General features: G+C 33.3%; 1 protein-coding gene across 1 annotated transcript; it reads left to right on the forward strand.

Annotated features, from left to right (window-relative positions):
• The first annotated feature begins 11326 nt into the window (after positions 1-11326).
• Positions 11327-12513, forward strand: LOC107891568 (probable CCR4-associated factor 1 homolog 9). The gene has a single exon (XM_016816409.2). The coding sequence runs from the start codon at positions 11639-11641 to the stop codon at positions 12482-12484; it is 846 nt and encodes a 281-aa protein (XP_016671898.1). The 5' UTR covers positions 11327-11638; the 3' UTR covers positions 12485-12513.
• Positions 12514-19251: the final 6738 nt, after the last annotated feature.

The raw sequence follows: 19251 nt of genomic DNA on the forward strand, positions 1-19251 counted from the left end.
ACATACAATATAGTTTTCCTTTATTTAATTAATGCAAAATAACATTATTCAAAATAATAACTAATTAACATAATTAACTCTAATATTAATTGACTGATAATTAATATGCTTAAAATTTTATTCAAATAATAATTTTGTTTTACATCAATAAAATTAGCACAACTTTTGCTTACATAAAATTTTTAACTAATATAGATAAATTATAATTATCAAAACATTTTTTCCCTATATTGTATACTTAGAAATAATTCTTTTTTGAAATTAACACAATTCTTTTAATTAATAATTGTAATTTAAATTTTAATTATTTTAGATGTATGATTATCAAAATTTCTATTTTATCATAACTTTTTTAACTAATAATTCTAAATTAAATATTATAATTATTTTTAAATGTGAATTTAGTAATATGATGAAAAATAAAATAGATTCTAATTCAATTTTTTTTTCAAATTCGTGCCTTTATATATATTATATACACACAGACAATTAAAAAAATAATATATTAACAAGCATTGAATATAGTACTAAGATAATGCAAATTCAAATATTAAAAAAATAATATTGTTGAAAGAGATAGTAGAAGTTTCACTATCTCACTAAAAATTAGGGATAATTAGGAACAAGTAATTAGGGATAATTTTAGAGGCGAAATCCAAATCAATATTCATTAATTGATTGCATTTTTTTTTCTCTTTTCTCTAAAATGTACAAATTGATTTGTTAAATCCTTCCATTAAAATTGAGATGCTAAGTCTTTAATTTTTTTTTTGTATTTATTTGATTTGGCTTTTATTATTTTATTTGAAGTAAATTTATTTAAAAAATTTTATTTATATATAACACGCCAACAAATAACTTAAGAATTATAAAGAATCTAATTTTTTTTTTAAATTTCATAAAAACTGTAAATAAAATTTATATCTCCAGAAATTATAAAAAAAGAATTCTTCAGAATTAACTAATAAAAGAACATGAAAATTCTAGAAATTTAAAAAATTATTTAAGATTTGTTCAAAATTTAAAATTTTATTTTTGGAAATGCAAAAGAATATCTAATTAAATTTTTTCTAAAAATTAAGAAAATAATTGAAGAAGAAACAAGCTAAAGTTAATAGCACATGATTACTTGTCTACATGACTTCATCGTTGGATGAATTTGGACGGTTATATGGGTCGACACTTTCGAACATAGATTTTGACTTGGTAGAAAAACTATTTAAGTTTAATTTTTACGATAGTAAAAATATAATTTTATCATTTGAACAGTTTATATATTTATAATTTTTAAAAAGTTAAATTAAATTTTTATATTTTTTAAAGAATTAAAATATAAATTTATCATTATTAATTTAAAATGACTTAAATAAAAAAGTGCACCGGCTACACCCGTGTAGAATGTGAACCACTATCTCTTCACGTGAGATTGTTATGATGTTAAGCCCATAAACTAGTAGGTATGGCGATTCAACCACAGGCAACCAGCAAAAATACTGGGTATTCCACCATTTTTCAATTTTGTTTTCAGTTTTGGAGGGTTTGAAATAAAGAGAATCTCAACACTTTTCTCGATTGAAATTTTAAAATTTTTCGAGCATTAAATCAAAATTATATTATGTTCATTCTACTACGAGAAAATATTAATAATTTACTTGAAAGATTAAAATGAATAATAGAAAAATGCCTCAAGACCACTTAGCACATTACAGCAACCACATGAACATATTAGGTGCTTCCTTCTCAATGATTTTGCGCAAGGGCTTGGCATCTATATTTGCCCAAAGGCTCTATCCATTTCCTTAAGGAGCTGGTGGACTTATTTATAAGCAGATTTCTTTCTAACAAAATGCTACCTTCTATCCATTAAACAAAAAAGTGATCAAGTCCTCAGAGAGTTTGTCCATGGATTTATGGAATGAATGAAGGTTGTTAGGTCCAATATGAGAAAGCACATAGATACATATTGAAGAACTTGAGGGAACCAATATTCAACCATTTATGCCCTTCACCACTGCATGATGATCAAAGGTGAAATCCCCATGCATGCGTGCATCTGGGGACAACATTTCTCTAGCTTCCCCAAAGACCAGCAACAGAGAAGGTAAACTAAGAAAAGCTCCCTATAACAGGTTCGAAACTACTTATTAGTTGGAGATGCAGAAGAAGTTTCAAAGTCAACAAGGAGAACAAGTCCAGGGGAAGCGGAGAGATGAATGAGTGAGTCACAATTTGCCTATCATTGACTCATTATGTATCTGACTCGTCTAAATCTTTTGAGGAATATAAATCTAGAAGGTTAACCACAAAAGAATATATATTTCTTTTAGCACGTGAAGCTATACTAATTAGTATCAATTCTCGAATACAAATCTCTATTTACCATATATATATATGTATATAGAAATTTAGAATTATCTAATTTTTTTCATTCTTGTTGTAATAATTTAAAAGTTGTGGGTTTTTATATCATTAAGCATTAGTTGTATTAAATACCTTCAAACTATGAACTAAATTTTAAACGAGTTATTAAAGTTGAGTTCAAATTAGGTTCTCTTAGTCATCATTATCATAATTTTTCTAATTCTAGTTAACGGTAACACGTGTTACTATTTGGCTATAATATGATTTTATGTTCTTAAAAAAAATGAAGAAAAAAAAACTTAAGCATAATAATTTTTTTGGCCCTCCAACTTAAAAAAAAAATCATTTTAGCCCTCCATTTGTTTTCTTTTTGCCATTTTTAGCCCTTCAACTTGCATTATATGTCAAATACCTCAAATTGGATGGAAAAGTTAACATTTGTTAACTTTGCTAACACAATGCACTGTTGTTCCAATAGGGTCGGAAGCGTGTAAATTATTGTACTAAAAAATCACACAAAGTTCAATTCCCAGGGAAGAGAGGTGGATCACAATGATCTCTTAAATACCAAGTCTTTCCTTAGTCAGAATATCCCTTCTATAGTAATTTAATAGCACAATTAAATACTACTATTATACCCTCAAATATTGAAAGAAAAATAGGACAAAAAAGAATACAAGAGTTTTAACGAGGTTCGGTAAATTATACCTACGTCCTCGGGCACTAACACCAGATGATAAATTTACTATCTCCAAAATATTACAAACAAATAGAATTCCTTAAGAATTCTCAAATGGGAGAAGAGAGAAAACTAAGAGAGAAAGATTGGTTGGGATGGTTGAAATGAGAAATGGTTAGGCCTATTTATAGTTGAGGTTCAGGGACTAACTTGCAAATGGCCTAAAAAATTAGGGACCAAAATTGCAATTATACCATTCAACTTTAAACTCAACTTGCCAACCACTTTTTACTTTCTTCTTTCGGTGCCAATTGCACCTCCCACCATTTTTGACTTTTCAACAATCTCCACCTTGAAGATTTGATTAGGATAATCACATCTTCACACACTTCCTTCAACTCCCCAAATTTGATAAAGCTATCTTTTGTAGTGCCTCCAAATGCGCTCTCGAGCGCCATACACCTAAAGGTGCTCAAATTCTCAGGATGTTAATCAAGTTCAAACAATGATTAAACTTGATTGTTGTTACCACCTTGGTCATCATATCTGCGGGATTATCTGCTGTCGGAATCTTCTGAAGTAGAATTTTTCCTTTTTCAAAGACTTCCCGCACAAAGTGATATCTTACGTCGATATGCTTGGTTCTTGAATGATAGACTTGATTTTTCGCTAAATGAATAGCACTCTGACTGTCACAATATAGACTAATGTGACTTTGAACAACTCCCAAGTCTTTCAATAATCCATTAAGCCAAATAGCCTCCTTAACAGCTTCTGTAACTGCCATATATTCTGCCTCTGTAGTAGACACAGCTACTGTAGACTGTAAGGTAGACTTCCAACTCACTGGGGCTTTCGCAAGAGTAAACAGATACCCCGTAGTTGAACGACGTTTATCTAAATCACCAGCAAAGTCGGAATCAGCATATCCAACTACAAACTGACCAAGTGCTTCATCCTGTTCAAAAATTAAACCAACATCTACGGTTTTTCGAAGATACCGTAGAATCCATTTCACAGCTTGCCAATGTCCTTTTCCAGGATCATGCATATACCTGCTCACAACTCCAACAGCTTGTGAAATGTCAGGCCTCGTACACACCATCGCATACATCAAACTCCCAACTGCATTAGCATATGGGACTTTCGCCATATATTCTCTTTCTTCTTCAGTTTTCGGAGATAATTGAGCACTAAGTTTCAAATGAGAAGCAAGTGGGGTACTTACATGTTTTGTGTTTTCATTTACACCAAAACATTGTAATACCTTTTTCAGATATTGCTTCTGATTCAAACAAAGCTTGCCTCTCTGTCTATCTCTACTTATCTCCATGCCGAGAATCTTCTTGGCCTCACCTAGATCTTTCATCTCGAACTCTTGATTCAACTGAGCCTTCAGCTTATCTATCTCATTTTGGCTCTTCGAAGCGATTAACATATCATCAACATACAAGAGTAGATAAATGAAAGATTCGTCATGCAGCTTCTGCAAATATACACAATTGTCATATTTGCTTCTTGTGTACTTCTGCCTTCTCATAAAGCTATCAAATCGCTTGTACCACTGCCTCGGGGATTGCTTCAATCCATATAGCGATTTGTTCAGCTTACAAACCCAGTTTCTACCACCAGCATCTGTGTATCCTTCGGGCTGAGTCATATAGATCTCCTCTTCTAACTCACCATGCAAGAAAGCCGTCTTAACATCAAGTTGAGCTAGCTCCAAATTCAACTGTGCTACCAAGGCCAACAAAATTCTAATGGAGGAATGCTTCACAACAGGGGAAAATACATCATTGTAGTCAATTCCCTCCTTCTGAGCGTAGCCTTTAGCTACCAATCTTGCCTTGTAGCGAATATCCTTCTTGCTAGGAGATCCATCTTTCTTTGCGAATACCCACTTGCATCCGATTGCCCTTTTACCTTTTGGTAATTGCGCCAACTCCCAAGTATTGTTCTTCCGGAGAGACTGCATTTCTTCATCCATGGCGCTTTTCCATTTATCACTTTCTAAGCTTTGCATTGCTTCTTGATAAGTGATAGGAATATCATCAACAACGGGAAGGGCGTAGGCCACCATATCAGTAAATCGAGCAGGTTTACGAATTTCTCTCCGTGGCCTTGCAACTGCAACTGGTTCTGGTGTACTTAGTGGTTCTTGGGTCAGAACCTCTTCAACCTCTAATTCCTCCATTGTGGCTGGAGAATTAGACTTATTAACTGGGCAAATCCCCATCTGCTCAAACTCCACCTGTTTTGGAGTACACTCCACCTGCTGTGGAGTATTGCTCGTCTGAATATCTTTATCTGCTACCTTTTTCAATGTGGCAGATTCATCAAAGGTAACATCTCTGCTACAGATCATTTTCTTTGTGCTTAAGCACCAAAGTCGAAATCCCTTCACTCCAGAAGTGATTCCCATAAAGAGAGCTTTCTTTGCCCTCGGATCTAACTTTGACTCCTTCACATGGTAATATGCAGTGGATCCAAACACATGTAAGGAATCATAATCTGTAGCCGGTTTTCCAGACCATACCTCCATAGGAGTTTTTCTTTCTAATGCAGATGATGGCAAACGATTAACAAGATGGCCAGCGTATGTCACAGCCTCAGCCCAAAATTGCTTGCCCAACCCAGCATTGGACAACATACATCGAACTTTCTCCAGCAATGTTCGATTCATACGCTCTGCCACTCCATTCTGTTGTGGTGTATCCCTAACTGTGAAGTGTCGAACAATACCATACTCTTGGCACACATCGAAGAACGGATCACTTTTATATTCCCCTCCATTGTCCGTCCTAAGCCGCTTGATTTTCTTGCCAGTCTGGTTTTCGATCATAGTTTTCCATTTAAGAAAAACTCCAAGCACTTCATCTTTAGTTTTCATGGTATACACCCAAACTCTTCTGGAAAAGTCATCAACAAAAGTAACAAAGTAGTGTTTTCCTCCCAACGAAGGTGTTTTGGAAGGCCCCCACACATCTGAGTGAATATATTCCAAAATACCTTTTGTATTATGGATAGCAGTGCCGAATTTCACTCTCTTTTGCTTTCCCAGAACACAATGCTCACAAAATTTTAATTTGCAAGCCTTTGCACCTTTCAGCAATCCTTGCTTTGCCAGAATTTGCAAGGATTTTTCGCTGGCATGTCCCAACTTCATATGCCACAACTGCATTGAGTCCAAGTCTTTGTTACCGGAAGCTGCAGCGACTGCTCCAATAACTGTACTACCTTGGTAGTAATACAAGTTATTTTTCCTGATGCCCTTCAATATCACAAGTGCGCCAGATGTCACTTTCAAAACACCATCTCTCATAGTAACAACTGAACCATTGGATTCCAAGGCTCCCAATGAGATGAGATTTTTCTTCAAACTGGGCACGTACCGAACATCAGTCAGAACTCTGGTTGATCCATCTTGATTCTTTAATTGGATTGAACCTATCCCAACAGTTTTACAGGCATTGTCATTGCCCATATAAACAACTCCTCCATTTAGTTCTACTAAATCAGAGAACCACTCCCGGTTAGGGGACATATGATAGGTACAACCCGAATCCAATATCCACTCATCTGAGTGGAACAACGATGATGATGCAACTAGTGATAGTTCAGAGTCACTGGTATCATGCTTTGCAACACAAGCATCTACAGCAGCTTTTCCCTTACTCTTCAGCTTTGGACAATTTTTCTTCCAGTGGCCTTTCTCATGACAAAAAGCACATTCATCTTTCCCGAGTCTGGACTTTGACTTTGATCTCCCCTTTTGAGTTTTCTTCCGAGTGTATGAACGACCTCGGACTACTAAAGCTTCTGTATCTCTGATTGAGTTTTTTTGTTTGTCCTTCTTTCTCTGTTCATAACTGTATAAGGCCGCACAGACTTCGCTCAGAGATATATCACTCCTGCCATGAAGTAGAGTAGTTTCTAGGAACTCAAACTCCTCAGGAAGTGACCCCAACAGCATCAAAGCCAAATCTTCATCTTTGAATGTCTCATCCATATTCAGCAAATCAGTGACTAACTGATTAAATTTGGTGATGTGATCATTCATTGTGGTACTTGGGACGTATGTGAAGCGAAACAGTCTTTTCTTCAAGTGGAGCTTATTTTGACTGTTTTTCTTCAAAAATTTTTCTTCAAGTGCCACCCACAACTTATTTGCAGAAGTCTCCTTTGAAAAAGCATACCTCTGCTCTCGAGAAAGGCATGATCGAATTGTGCCACATGCCAACCGATTGATCGCCTTCCAATCTTTCTCCTGTACATCATCTGGTTTCTCTTCATCAATGGCAATGTCTAGACCCTGCTGAAAAAGGGCATCTAGAACCTCACTTTGCCACATACCAAAATGGCCGGTGCCATCAAAGATCTCCACGGCCAATCTTGTATTTGCAATTGTCGGTCTTGTCCACATGGACGATGTTGAAGCTCCTACACCGACCGTTTTCTCCATAATCTTTCAATATACCTAAGGAAATCTTTTCTGATGTGGAAGATCAGTTTAAACTGCAACCACAGAGCATACTACGATTAACCTTCAGCTCTTGATACCACTTGTTGTTCCAATAGGGTCGGAAGCGTGTAAATTATTGTACTAAAAAATCACACAAAGTTCAATTCCCAGGGAAGAGAGGTGGATCACAATGATCTCTTAAATACCAAGTCTTTCCTTAGTCAGAATATCCCTTCTATCCCTAACTTAATAGCACAATTAAATACTACTATTATACCCTCAAATATTGAAAGAAAAATAGGACAAAAAGAACACAAGAGTTTTAACGAGGTTCGGTAAATTATACCTACGTCCTCGGGCACTAACACCAGATGATAAATTTACTATCTCCAAAATATTACAAACAAATAGAATTCCTTAAGAATTCTCAAATGGGAGAAGAGAGAAAACTAAGAGAGAAAGATTGGTTGGGATGGTTGAAATGAGAAATGGTTAGGCCTATTTATAGTTGAGGTTCAGGGACTAACTTGCAAATGGCCTAAAAAATTAGGGACCAAAATTGCAATTATACCATTCAACTTTAAACTCAACTTGCCAACCACTTTTTACTTTCTTCTTTCGGTGCCAATTGCACCTCCCACCATTTTTGACTTTTCAACATGCACATGTATACCACATTAACAATTAATTGTTTTTAAAAAATTAAAAATTATTTAAATTAATTTTTTTTATAATTTTTATACTTTTCAAATAATTTTTTGAATTTTTTAAATACTAAAAGTGAAGAAACTTAATTAAAATGAAATTCATAATTTAAAAACTAATTAAAACATTTTGAAATTCAAAAATCAATTTAAATCTAATGAAAAATTTGGCCTCTCTTTAAGTTCCAGTTTTATTTTATGTAATTTAGATGTATGTTTTATTAGATTTATTCTAACTTAAATCTCGCAATATGTGAATTTTAGAATAATATGTGAATTGTATCTAAAATTATTTTAGGTAATTTCTGATTTGCTCTTTGTTGTCCAAATTATTGTTTTTTTAACCATCAATAAATATAATTGTATTTATATTATTAAAAAATAGTTTTGAATTTTAAATTAGAGTATAATAATTTTTGATGAGTGCAAATAATGAATAGAAATTTCCCATAAAATTTTTTATTATACTGCATACAAATGATATGTCACTTATGAAATTATCACTCAATATGATTCAAAGTTAGAATTAAATACATCGAAACTAGTCTCATGTTTTCCTTCGGTATTGAACAAAAACCCAAGCTACTATCATAAGAACCACCCAATGTTTCTCCACTTTACAAACCACTAAATATTGTTGCACTTTGTATTATAGGATCAACACTTGTCTTGCTCTTTGTCTTTTCCCGACATATTTTGTTCACTACTTTTTTGTAACTCTTCTTCTCTTCACCAAAGGATCGTTTATGTTTTGGTGACTCCATTAAGAATTGAACCTAAATTTTTTATTTTAAGATAACAATATAAATAATTTCTAGTATAAATAAAAAGTGAACGAATTTAATTAAAATGAAATTCATAATTTAAAGATTAATTAAAAAATTTTGCAATTAAAAATCAACTTAAAACTAATGAAATTTGGCCCTTGTTGGTAGGTTGTGACTTTGAGACATTAAGTACCCGAATTTGAGTTTTATCTTAGGTAAATAATATGTTTACATATTTCATTAGATTTATTATAACTTATAATGTGTGAATTGTATCTAAAATTATTTTAGGTAATCTCTAATTTGTTTTTTTTGTAATAATTAACTTTGTTTATAGTGCTCCAAATCATTGTTTTTGTAACCATCAATAAATATAATTGTATTTATATTATTAAAAATAATTTTAAAATTTGAATTATAATATAATAACGCTTTGTGCATTGCAATTAATAAATGGAGATTCCCTGTGAGATTTCTAACTACACGTCTCATTCACATACAAATGATACGTCATTTATGAAACTGTAGCTCAGTGAAAGTCGAAGCTAGATGTTTCTCCTGTTTTCCTCAATGTAAAACCAGGTTCATTGAAACTAGTCTCTTGTTGAGATTTCTGGTTACACATTTTATTCACACACATATGATATGTCAATTATGAAACTGTCACTCAATGAGAGTCGAAGTCAAATGTTTTTCCTTGTTTCTTGCAGTGAAAGAGCTAGGTACATCAAAACTAGTCTATTGTTTCCCTTCGTTATTGAAGAAAAACCCAAGTTACTGTCCTCAGAACCACCAAATATTTCTCCACCTTACAAACTACCAAATGTTGTTGCGCTTAGTATCACATGATTTGCTTAAGTCTTGCTCTCCATCTTCTCCCGATATATTTTGTTCACTTTTTTACAATGTTTCTTCACTCCATCAAAGAACCATTTAGATTTTGACGACTTCACTAAAGATCAAACCCAAATCTCTTTTTGAGATGTTATAAATAAAAAGTGAACCAACTTAATTAAAATGAAATTATTTTTGTAACTGTCGAATATAATTGTATTTATATTATTAGAAAATAATTTTGAACTATAATAAAATAGCTGTAGGTGTAATGCAATTAATGGATGAATATTTCCATTGAGATTTCATATTACATATTGAATTCATACTGAAATAATACGTCACCTATGAAACCGTCGTTCAGTGAGAGTCGAAGCCAGAGTCATGACACTTATGAAACTGTCACTCAGTGAGAGCAACTCAGAGTCACGTCACTTATGAAATTGTCACTCAATGGGAGTCGAAGTCAGAGCGAGGTATCTTGAAACTAGTGTCTTGTTTCTCTCAAATATGGAACAAAAACCCAATTTACTATCTTTAGAACTACCAAATGTTGTTGCGTTTAGTATTACAGGGTCACTCCAATCTTTCTCTCCACCTTCTCCCAGTACATTTCATTTACTTTTTTACGACGCTTCTTCTCTCCATCAAAGAATCATTTATATTTTAACGACTCTACTAAAGATCAAACTCAAAACCTCTTTTAGAGATGTTATAAATAAAAAGTGAATCAACTTAACTAAAATAAAATTCATAATTAAAAAAAGTAATTAAAAACATTTTTGAAAATTAAAAATCAATTTAAAGCTAATGAAACATTGCTTTTGTTGGCAAGGTTTTCTCCTTGATATATTAAGAATTTAGGTTTTGTCATTTGTAAATTATATGTAAATTTCATTTAGATTTATTTTAACTTAAATCTCGAGTGAATTATATCTAAATTTTTTCTAGGTAATATCGAATTTATTTTTTGTAATAGAGTTTTTTTTTTTTGGATAAGCAACATAGAGAAGAAATAACTTAAACTAAGGGAGGCAAAATTTTCAAGACAACATCTGGGGGTGCAAATTATTGTTTTTGTAACCGTTTATGAATATAATTGTATTTATATTATTTTAAAAAATTAAACTGTGAATTATAATATAGTAACGCTCGATGCACTGCAATTAATAAATGAGATTTCAAATTACACGTTAAATTCACACCTAAATAATACGCCATGTATAAAACCGTAGCTCATTGAAAGTTGAAATCAGAGCCATGCATCATCTATAAAACCGTGATTCAGTAAGAATCAAAACTAAAATCACGTCACTTATGAAACTGTCATTCAATAAAAGTCAAAATCAGAACCACACGTCACCTATAAAATCGTGATTAGGTAAGAATCAAATCAAAACCACGTCACTTACGAAACCGTCATTCAGTAAGAGTTAAAATTAGAGCTAGATACATAGAAACTAATCTCCAATACCGAACAAAAACCCAAGTTACAAACCGAAATTGGGAAACACCAAAACCGACCCTACCATCCAACCCTTTCCCACTAAACTAAAACGAATACTGAAAAACGTGGCGCCTCCTTTTGTACAAAAAACTAAGATTACACAAAACCAAGTCTATGTTCGTTGTTTCTCTCAGTCAAAAAAGACCCAATCTCACGGTGTCCCCCCCCCCCCTCACTTTGACCACTCTCCTACCCTCATCCACTCTTATATAACCCCCTTTCCCTCACTCTTTTCTTTCCCATAACGAAGAGGCTTGTACGATACAAAGAATCCAGTTTTTCTATTTCTTTTTTCTTTTCCCTTCAGTTTTCTGTTTTTCCGACATGGGGTTTGAAGATCCAGACAGGGTTTCAAGACATATAAAGATAAGAGAAGTTTGGTCTCATAATTTAGATTCGGAGTTCGAGTTGATCAGTCAAGCAATCGATGAGTACCCTTTCATCTCCATGGACACTGAGTTTCCGGGTCTTGTTTTCAGACCCAAAGTGGATCCAACCCGGCCTTACGGCGCCCAGTTCCGGCCGTCCGATCATTACAAGGTTCTCAAATCCAACGTTGATGCTTTGAACTTGATCCAAGTGGGCCTCACCCTCACCGATTCTTCAGGTAATTTGCCCACCCTAGGAACCGACGACGTGCAGTTCATCTGGGAATTCAATTTCCGCGACTTTGACGTTGACCGTGACGCTCACGCGCCTGATTCCATCGAGCTCTTGAGGAGGCAAGGGATTGATTTCGAGAAGAACAAGGAAAAGGGGATTGACTCGTTACGGTTCGCTGAGTTGATGATGTCGTCTGGACTCGTTTGTAATGAGTCGGTGAGTTGGGTTACTTTCCACAGCGCGTATGATTTTGGGTACCTGGTTAAGATTCTCACGCGCCGGGACTTGCCCGGGGGCTTAGATGAGTTTTTGAGGGTTCTCAGGGTGTTTTTCGGAAACAGAGTTTATGATGTGAAGCACATGATGAAATTCTGTAAAAGCTTGTACGGTGGGTTGGACCGGGTCGCTAGGACCTTGGATGTGAACCGGGCGGTTGGGAAATGTCACCAAGCCGGGTCAGATTCCTTGCTGACGTGGCACGCGTTTCAGAAAATAAGGGACGTGTATTTTGTGAACGATGGCCCGGAAAAGCATGCCGGTGTATTGTATGGATTGGAAATTTATTAATTAATTAATTAATTTGTGTATTACTTAAACATAATAATTCTTTTAAATTAATTCATGGATTAAGTTGAAAATTAATACATTATTCTGCTTCCCACTAAGATACATCTTAACTAAAATGAATTTTAATTTAAAAACTAATTAAAATATTTAAATATCAATTTAAAGCTAATCAAATTTGGCTTTTGTTAGTAAGGTTCTCATACATACGTACGCTTCATTTAACTTAAATCTTATATACTGTGAATTGTATCTAAATTTTTTTAGGTGTAACCGTAGATGAATATAATTGTATTTATATCATTAAAAATAATTAAAAATTTTTGAATTATAATATAATAACGCTCGGTGCAGTGCAATTATGAATGAAGATTGTCACCGAGATTTCACATTACACATTGAATTCACACCTAATCCATATGTCACATATGAAACCGTCGTTCAGTGAAAATCGAAGCCAGATTTCCAGAACCACGCGTCACCTATAAACCCGTCATTTAATGAGAATCGAAGCCAAAGCTACGTCACTTATGTAACCGTCATCCAATGAGAGTCGAAGCTGGAACTAGGTACATTGAAACTAGTCTCCTTTTTCCCTTCGATATTGAACAAAAAAATAATTTTGAAATTTGAATTACAATATAATAATGCATGGTGCAGTGTAATTAATGAATGGAGATTCTCAATGAAAATTTTGATTACACGTTTCATTCACACACAAATAATACATCACTTCTGAAACTGTCACTCAGTGAGAGTTGAAACCAGAGTCAGGTACATTGAAACGAGTCTCCTATTTCACTCCGATATTGAACAAAAAAATAATTTGGAAATTTGAATTACAATATAATAATGCTTGGTGTGGTGTAATTAATGAATGGAGATTCTCAGTGAAAATTTTGATTACAGGTTTCATTCACATACAAATGACACATCACTTATGAAACTGTCACTTAGTGAGAGTCGAAACCATAGCCAGGTACATCGAAACTAGTCTCCTATTTCCCTCCGATATTGAACAAAATAAATAATTTTGAAATTTGAATTACAATATAATAATGCTTAGTGTGGTATAATTAATGAATGGAGATTCTCAGTGAAAATTTTGATTACACATTTTATTCACACTTATGAAACTGTTACTCAATGAGAGTTAAACTAGAGTCAGATACATTGAAACTAATCTCCTATTTCCCTTCCATATTGAACAAAACCCAAGTTATTGCCCTCAAAACCACCAAATTTCTCCACTTTGCAAACCACCAAATATTGTTGCTCTTAGTATTACAATGTCTACACCAATCTTACCCTTTGCCTTTTCCCGGTATATTTTGTTCACTTTTTTTAGCAACACCTCTTCTCTCCATCAAAGGATCCTTTATATTTGATGACTCTACTAAGAATTGAACTCAAAATTTTTTATTTTTGGAATGACAATATAAACTATAAATAAAAAGTGAATGAATTTAATTAAAATGAAATTCATAATTTAAAAATCAACTCAAAACTAATGAAATCTGGCCTTTGTTAATAAAGTTGTAACATTGAGACATTAAGCACTCAAGTTCGAGTTTTATCTTATGTAAATAACATGTGTATGAAATTGTTTGTGCTTTGTTAATTATATTTTTTGTATTAAAAAGGTAGCTTTATTTATATTATTTTTTGTCATAAATTTATGGAAAGTGATATTTATATAAATTTTAAGGAAAAATAATTGATATACTATCAATATAATTTTAAAATTTTAGAAGTAATGTTGGATTGATGACAAAGACATATAAGATATATTAAAAAATTAATATTTCATATATATATATATGAAATATGTGACAAATCTACTTATGGTAGGGTGGAAGAAAAATAAATAGATGATAAATTTGGAGGGTTATATGTCAACTTCATAAATCATAGTAAAGGGGTAGCTGACCAAGGAATAGTCTTGTAGGCCGGCTTAAGCAATAATTGACTTTGACTTCTAAGTTCTAATTCTGAATAATAAATAAATCCAACCACCAAAGACTAGTTCAATGTGTGTTGTGTTTTTGTGGAGATTTTAACCTAATCAAGTTCTTGAATTATTGATCTAGCCAGGAACTGCCATCACATTTATAATGTGTAGGTCCAACATTCTTTGTTTTAATAAGAGGGTTTCAAAGTATAATATTGAAATTAACAAAAGCTTGAGTATAAATAGTAAATTATGTAACTTGAAGAAGTGCTTTTCCCTGAAACGTTAATCAGATTGGCTCATAAAGTTCCCATGAGACATGACAAAAACAAAAATGGTGTACCCTTATATCAAAAGCACTAAAGCACATTTCAATACTCCTACCAACCAACAAACCAACAAAAGTGAGCAAATAGTGATGGAATTTATGAAGCTAAATGCTGTTAATTCCCCAACTTCTTTTTCTTTTTTCTTTTCCTTTCATTCAACTTAAAGCCTACCTTTAAATTCTCTTTTAAAAAATCACAATTCAAAAATCTCTTGTAAATTGCTTGTTGCTCCTATAGAATGAGATAAAAATCAAAATTTCCTTTTGTTATACCAATTACCAACCTAAGACTCAAGTGTTTAAATTTCATTCACTTTTGGCCGAATGAGTGCTACACTTCACACTTCTAGTAAGCATCACACCCCTTAGAAGCACCTAAGCCAAAACAAACAAGGCAATAGACGCTAGTCCTTGCCCAGCTCGCATACATTTGAATTGAGTTTGAAACCTTAAAAGCATTGTTATTGAGAAAACTTTATTTGAATACCACTAGAATTCAAATAAGATTAACTTCAAATTGTAAAACAATTGAGAATGCTGATTATTTTACATAAAAAAAAACAAACAAAAAAGAAAGTAAGATAATAAACATAAGAGTCCTTGAACATGACATGGTCAAGCAAAGATGCCTAACTCAATGAGGAAAAGACCACTCATTCTTATGCAAAGGGATGACACAAGTAGCCCAAGGAAGGAAGCCCAAATTTAGGTATAAAGAGAAAGGTATAGTCGCATTCTAAGATTCATTCTATCACTCTATTTCTTTATTGTTCTCTTAAGCTCTTCTAATCTTACTAACTTAATCATTAGAAAGCTTTTTAAGAATACAACCTTCACATCTTCATGAAATTCATTCAGAGAGTACTTGAGATTTGATAGATTTCAGCTAAGCAATAGAAATATTAAATTCACCCGACAAAAGAAGTCATTTTACAGTTCTTCCGGATAAAGCAGGTCTAGAGAGCAAGAGCTTGATAGGATTAAACCTGGTTACCACAATGAGTTTATAAGATAAGAAGAAAACCAAAAAAAGAGAATACTTATCCATTCATCAATAGTAGTCGTTCTTGTACCAAAAGTAAGGTGAAATAGACGTTCAATACAACATCATTACTCATTAGCTTGTCATCATAAAAACCCCAGAATTCGTAAACCTTAAGTCCCTCCCATCAACCTCCAAACTCGGTTATGCTCAAAGGAGACCGTAAACACTTCTTACCATCAATTACTGTGAATTATTAATATAACTTTTGCAAAAGAACTTACACACAGCTTCATTCGCGGCAACTTTGAACCAAAATATGATTACAATATTGTTATGATAATTGTTATTACCGGCCCAAAACCAGAATGGGTTTGGGTCTGATGCTATTGAGCTCGCATGATAATAGTAGACTGAGCTCGCATAATAATAGGTATTCGCAGGAGGGGTATTTATATTTTCCTGTGAAGTCACACATGAGATCACGCATGAAACTATATAAATACATTTTAAGTCTAGAATATGAAACATGTTAATACGTATGGAACTTACCTAATATGTCATATTAGTGAACAATACGGAAAACATACTCAACAAGAATAAACAATAATAATAATAACACGTTCTAATATTAAAAAATTAATACAAAATATGGTGTTAATACATAACATATCAAAATTTGTATGAATTAATAGTATCTTAAACTCAACAACATTAACATGCAAAACTTAACGAATATAATAAGAATATACCAATGGTAATGTAGAGCACCTGACTTCGTCAAAATGCCTAGTCGCTCCTTCCCACGTGCGAATTGAATGTATTCACATGTGTTGTCATCTCACACACGCGTGTCGAAAGCTGCGTCAAGCTAGGATCCAGGTTTCTCTCCTCCATGAACAAAGCATGGTTCCTGATCCTGCAGCGCTGTAACAATCTCGTCGGGAAGAACCCGCTTCCTGATCTCCATGAAAGCCTTGATAATAACATCGTGGTGGCATGGTGAATTCAGCTCCAAAAAGCATTGAAGAAGTTCCTCCAGATCATGTTTCGAGTAGATTCGTTTTTCCACGATCATTTGGAGCATGGAATGCCCGAAATCTTTGTACGGGTCGTCGGAATCCTTCACAACGGCGATGCTATCGATGATTTTAGGGCAAGGGCGACTGAGTTTAGCTGTGGGAAGATCAGGTTCAGATTCAGAGTAGAGATCAGTAGTAGTGGGTGATGATGATACCGTATCGTTATTGTTGAAAGAGAAAGAAGTGGATGTGAGATCATCGTTTTCGATGGTTGGAAGGGCATTGGTGATTGGATTTCGGGGTGCAGAAGAAGATTTGGGTTTGGGTTTGGGTTCATAAGCATCGGAGAGCTTAGGCCTGCTACACCCGCATCCTGCATTCACTGTTAACAAGGATTTAAACAGGTTTTTCTTGTTGGAAGACATTAAAAGGGTGAAGAACACAGAGAGAAAAGAGTAATTAATTTGTGTGTGTTTCTCAAGTGAAAAAGAAATGGACTTTAAAAAAAAAAATTGCAGGGCTCAGTAACAGTTGGATGGATCTGTTCTAGGTAGAAATTAGAAAAGAGAGGGTAGAAGTAGAAGGTGATAGTTGCTATTAGGAGTCATTTTCCGGTAGTCGTGGCTAGGAAGATAGATTTTCAGGAAGGAACCTAAAACTTCACTCTTAAACTAAATCCATTTTACTCTAAAAATTACTTGCGCCGGCTATCAAATTTGCTGCTCTTACAATCTTATTGGTAACCTCTTTTTGGGCAAATAGGGACTAAATAGGATTAAAGTGGACAAAAAAGAAAATGAACATAGTTTGAAAGATTAAATTGTGACATTAGCCAATTTTAGCCTCTTTTCAAAATTTTTAATCCCATCCAAATCCAAATGTGAATCCTCTCAGATTCCTTTTTTTTAACATGTATAAAGTCAAAAGAGGAAGAGAATGAAATAAAATATTTTAAATGCCCAACATAACAATAAATAAAAGGGAGTATAATATCGAGTGTGATTAGGTCTGCATCGATAAAAAAAAAATTGAATGTTGAGGATCTGTGTGATGTAGTTGTTAGAAGTGAAATGATCAACGAAGATGAAAGAGAGCTTAATACACTAGTACTACACCATGATGATTCATGGGCTTCTTTAGTTCAACTTTTACAAGAGCTTAATACACCATAACCCAACCTTTTGAAAATTAAAATGGATTGACTTAAAGAATTTAAGAGGTAAGAAGAGAAGTACAACCACCGATTAATAGAAGTGTAAAATACACAAATGAGCCTCTTACTAATTCTAAAATCCAAATTATAGGAGAATTCTATGCAAAAATAAAGAGTAAATTGTAATGATTAATTAATCATAAAGGAACTGAGTCATAGTTTAGAGTTTAGGTTTATTAAGAATGTAAACAATGAAATTAAGTTGAATATTTCATGACAACAATTCTTTTTTGCCCCTTAATCTTCCTAGGGAATGAAAAGGAAAATAAATAAATAAAAACCCTTTTGTGAGAGTTGGTAAAAGCTAAGGGATTAATCATTAGCTAAAGTAAAAATGTGTTATTGGAATTGAAGTGTTTGGGATGTCATTTTTTCATTCCCTATTCCGATAACACTTGGGATAACAATTGGGACGGCAAGCTGGGATAACACTTAGGACAGTTTGTTAACATTTTTTTACTTGGACAATATTAGTTGACTTCATATCAGCAAATGATATCTAGTTTTTGCTTGGATTAATTTTAATATTGCTGGAAGCTTGTGTTTCAAATGGAAGAAGGAAGAAGAGAGTTCGTTTGACAGCAAACTTTATCCTCTCTCTTTTTTTTTTGATGGAAGACTTGCTTATAGAGTAATTTATTTGATAATTTATGGAGATAATTCAAGAGAAAAATTCAATTTTTATATGAAATGTTGATGAAGAGCTCTTGTATCAGCCTATAAATAGGCGACTTGCTCTTGTGTGCCTTTGTAGTGTTTTTCAACTAAGTATTGTGCTTTTTTTTTTTGCTTTGTATTTTTGCACTCGTGTTAGACATTTTATTAGAGTTATTGCGATTTATAAGTGAAATTGTTTGGGGTGAATGAGTGTAATATTGTGGGTAGTTTGTCGGGGCTGCAATTATCTAATGTGTAAAGGTAAATCGAGCTGTAATCAATAGGTTCCAGCTCCATTGTTAAATAAAATCATTCATTGATTGAGGCTCAATAGAGTAGGATTGGTGAATCTGACTCTTCTCTTTGTAAAACTACCTTGTTCCAATGTATATTAAAACATCAGTTGGAACATCGAACTGGAAAATCCTACAAATCTAGGGCCCTTTGAAAATGTATATAATTAAATTATTATTAAACATGATTGGTTGTTATTAAAATGATGTGCACGCAAGACAACGTCAAAATACTGATTGCAGTATGAGATTGGTAACAAAAATAATATGGAATGAAATATTAGAGTTTAAAAGTTTTGTTAAAGGACAATAATGATAGCCCAT

This window comes from Gossypium hirsutum, chromosome D09 (assembly GCF_007990345.1).
Source record: "Gossypium hirsutum isolate 1008001.06 chromosome D09, Gossypium_hirsutum_v2.1, whole genome shotgun sequence".
NCBI lineage: Eukaryota > Viridiplantae > Streptophyta > Magnoliopsida > Malvales > Malvaceae > Gossypium > Gossypium hirsutum.

Bases quoted from the DNA above. Each gene is read 5' to 3' on its own strand.
- LOC107891568 (XM_016816409.2), top strand. From the start codon at position 11,639: ATGGGGTTTGAAGATCCAGACAGGGTTTCAAGACATATAAAGATAAGA.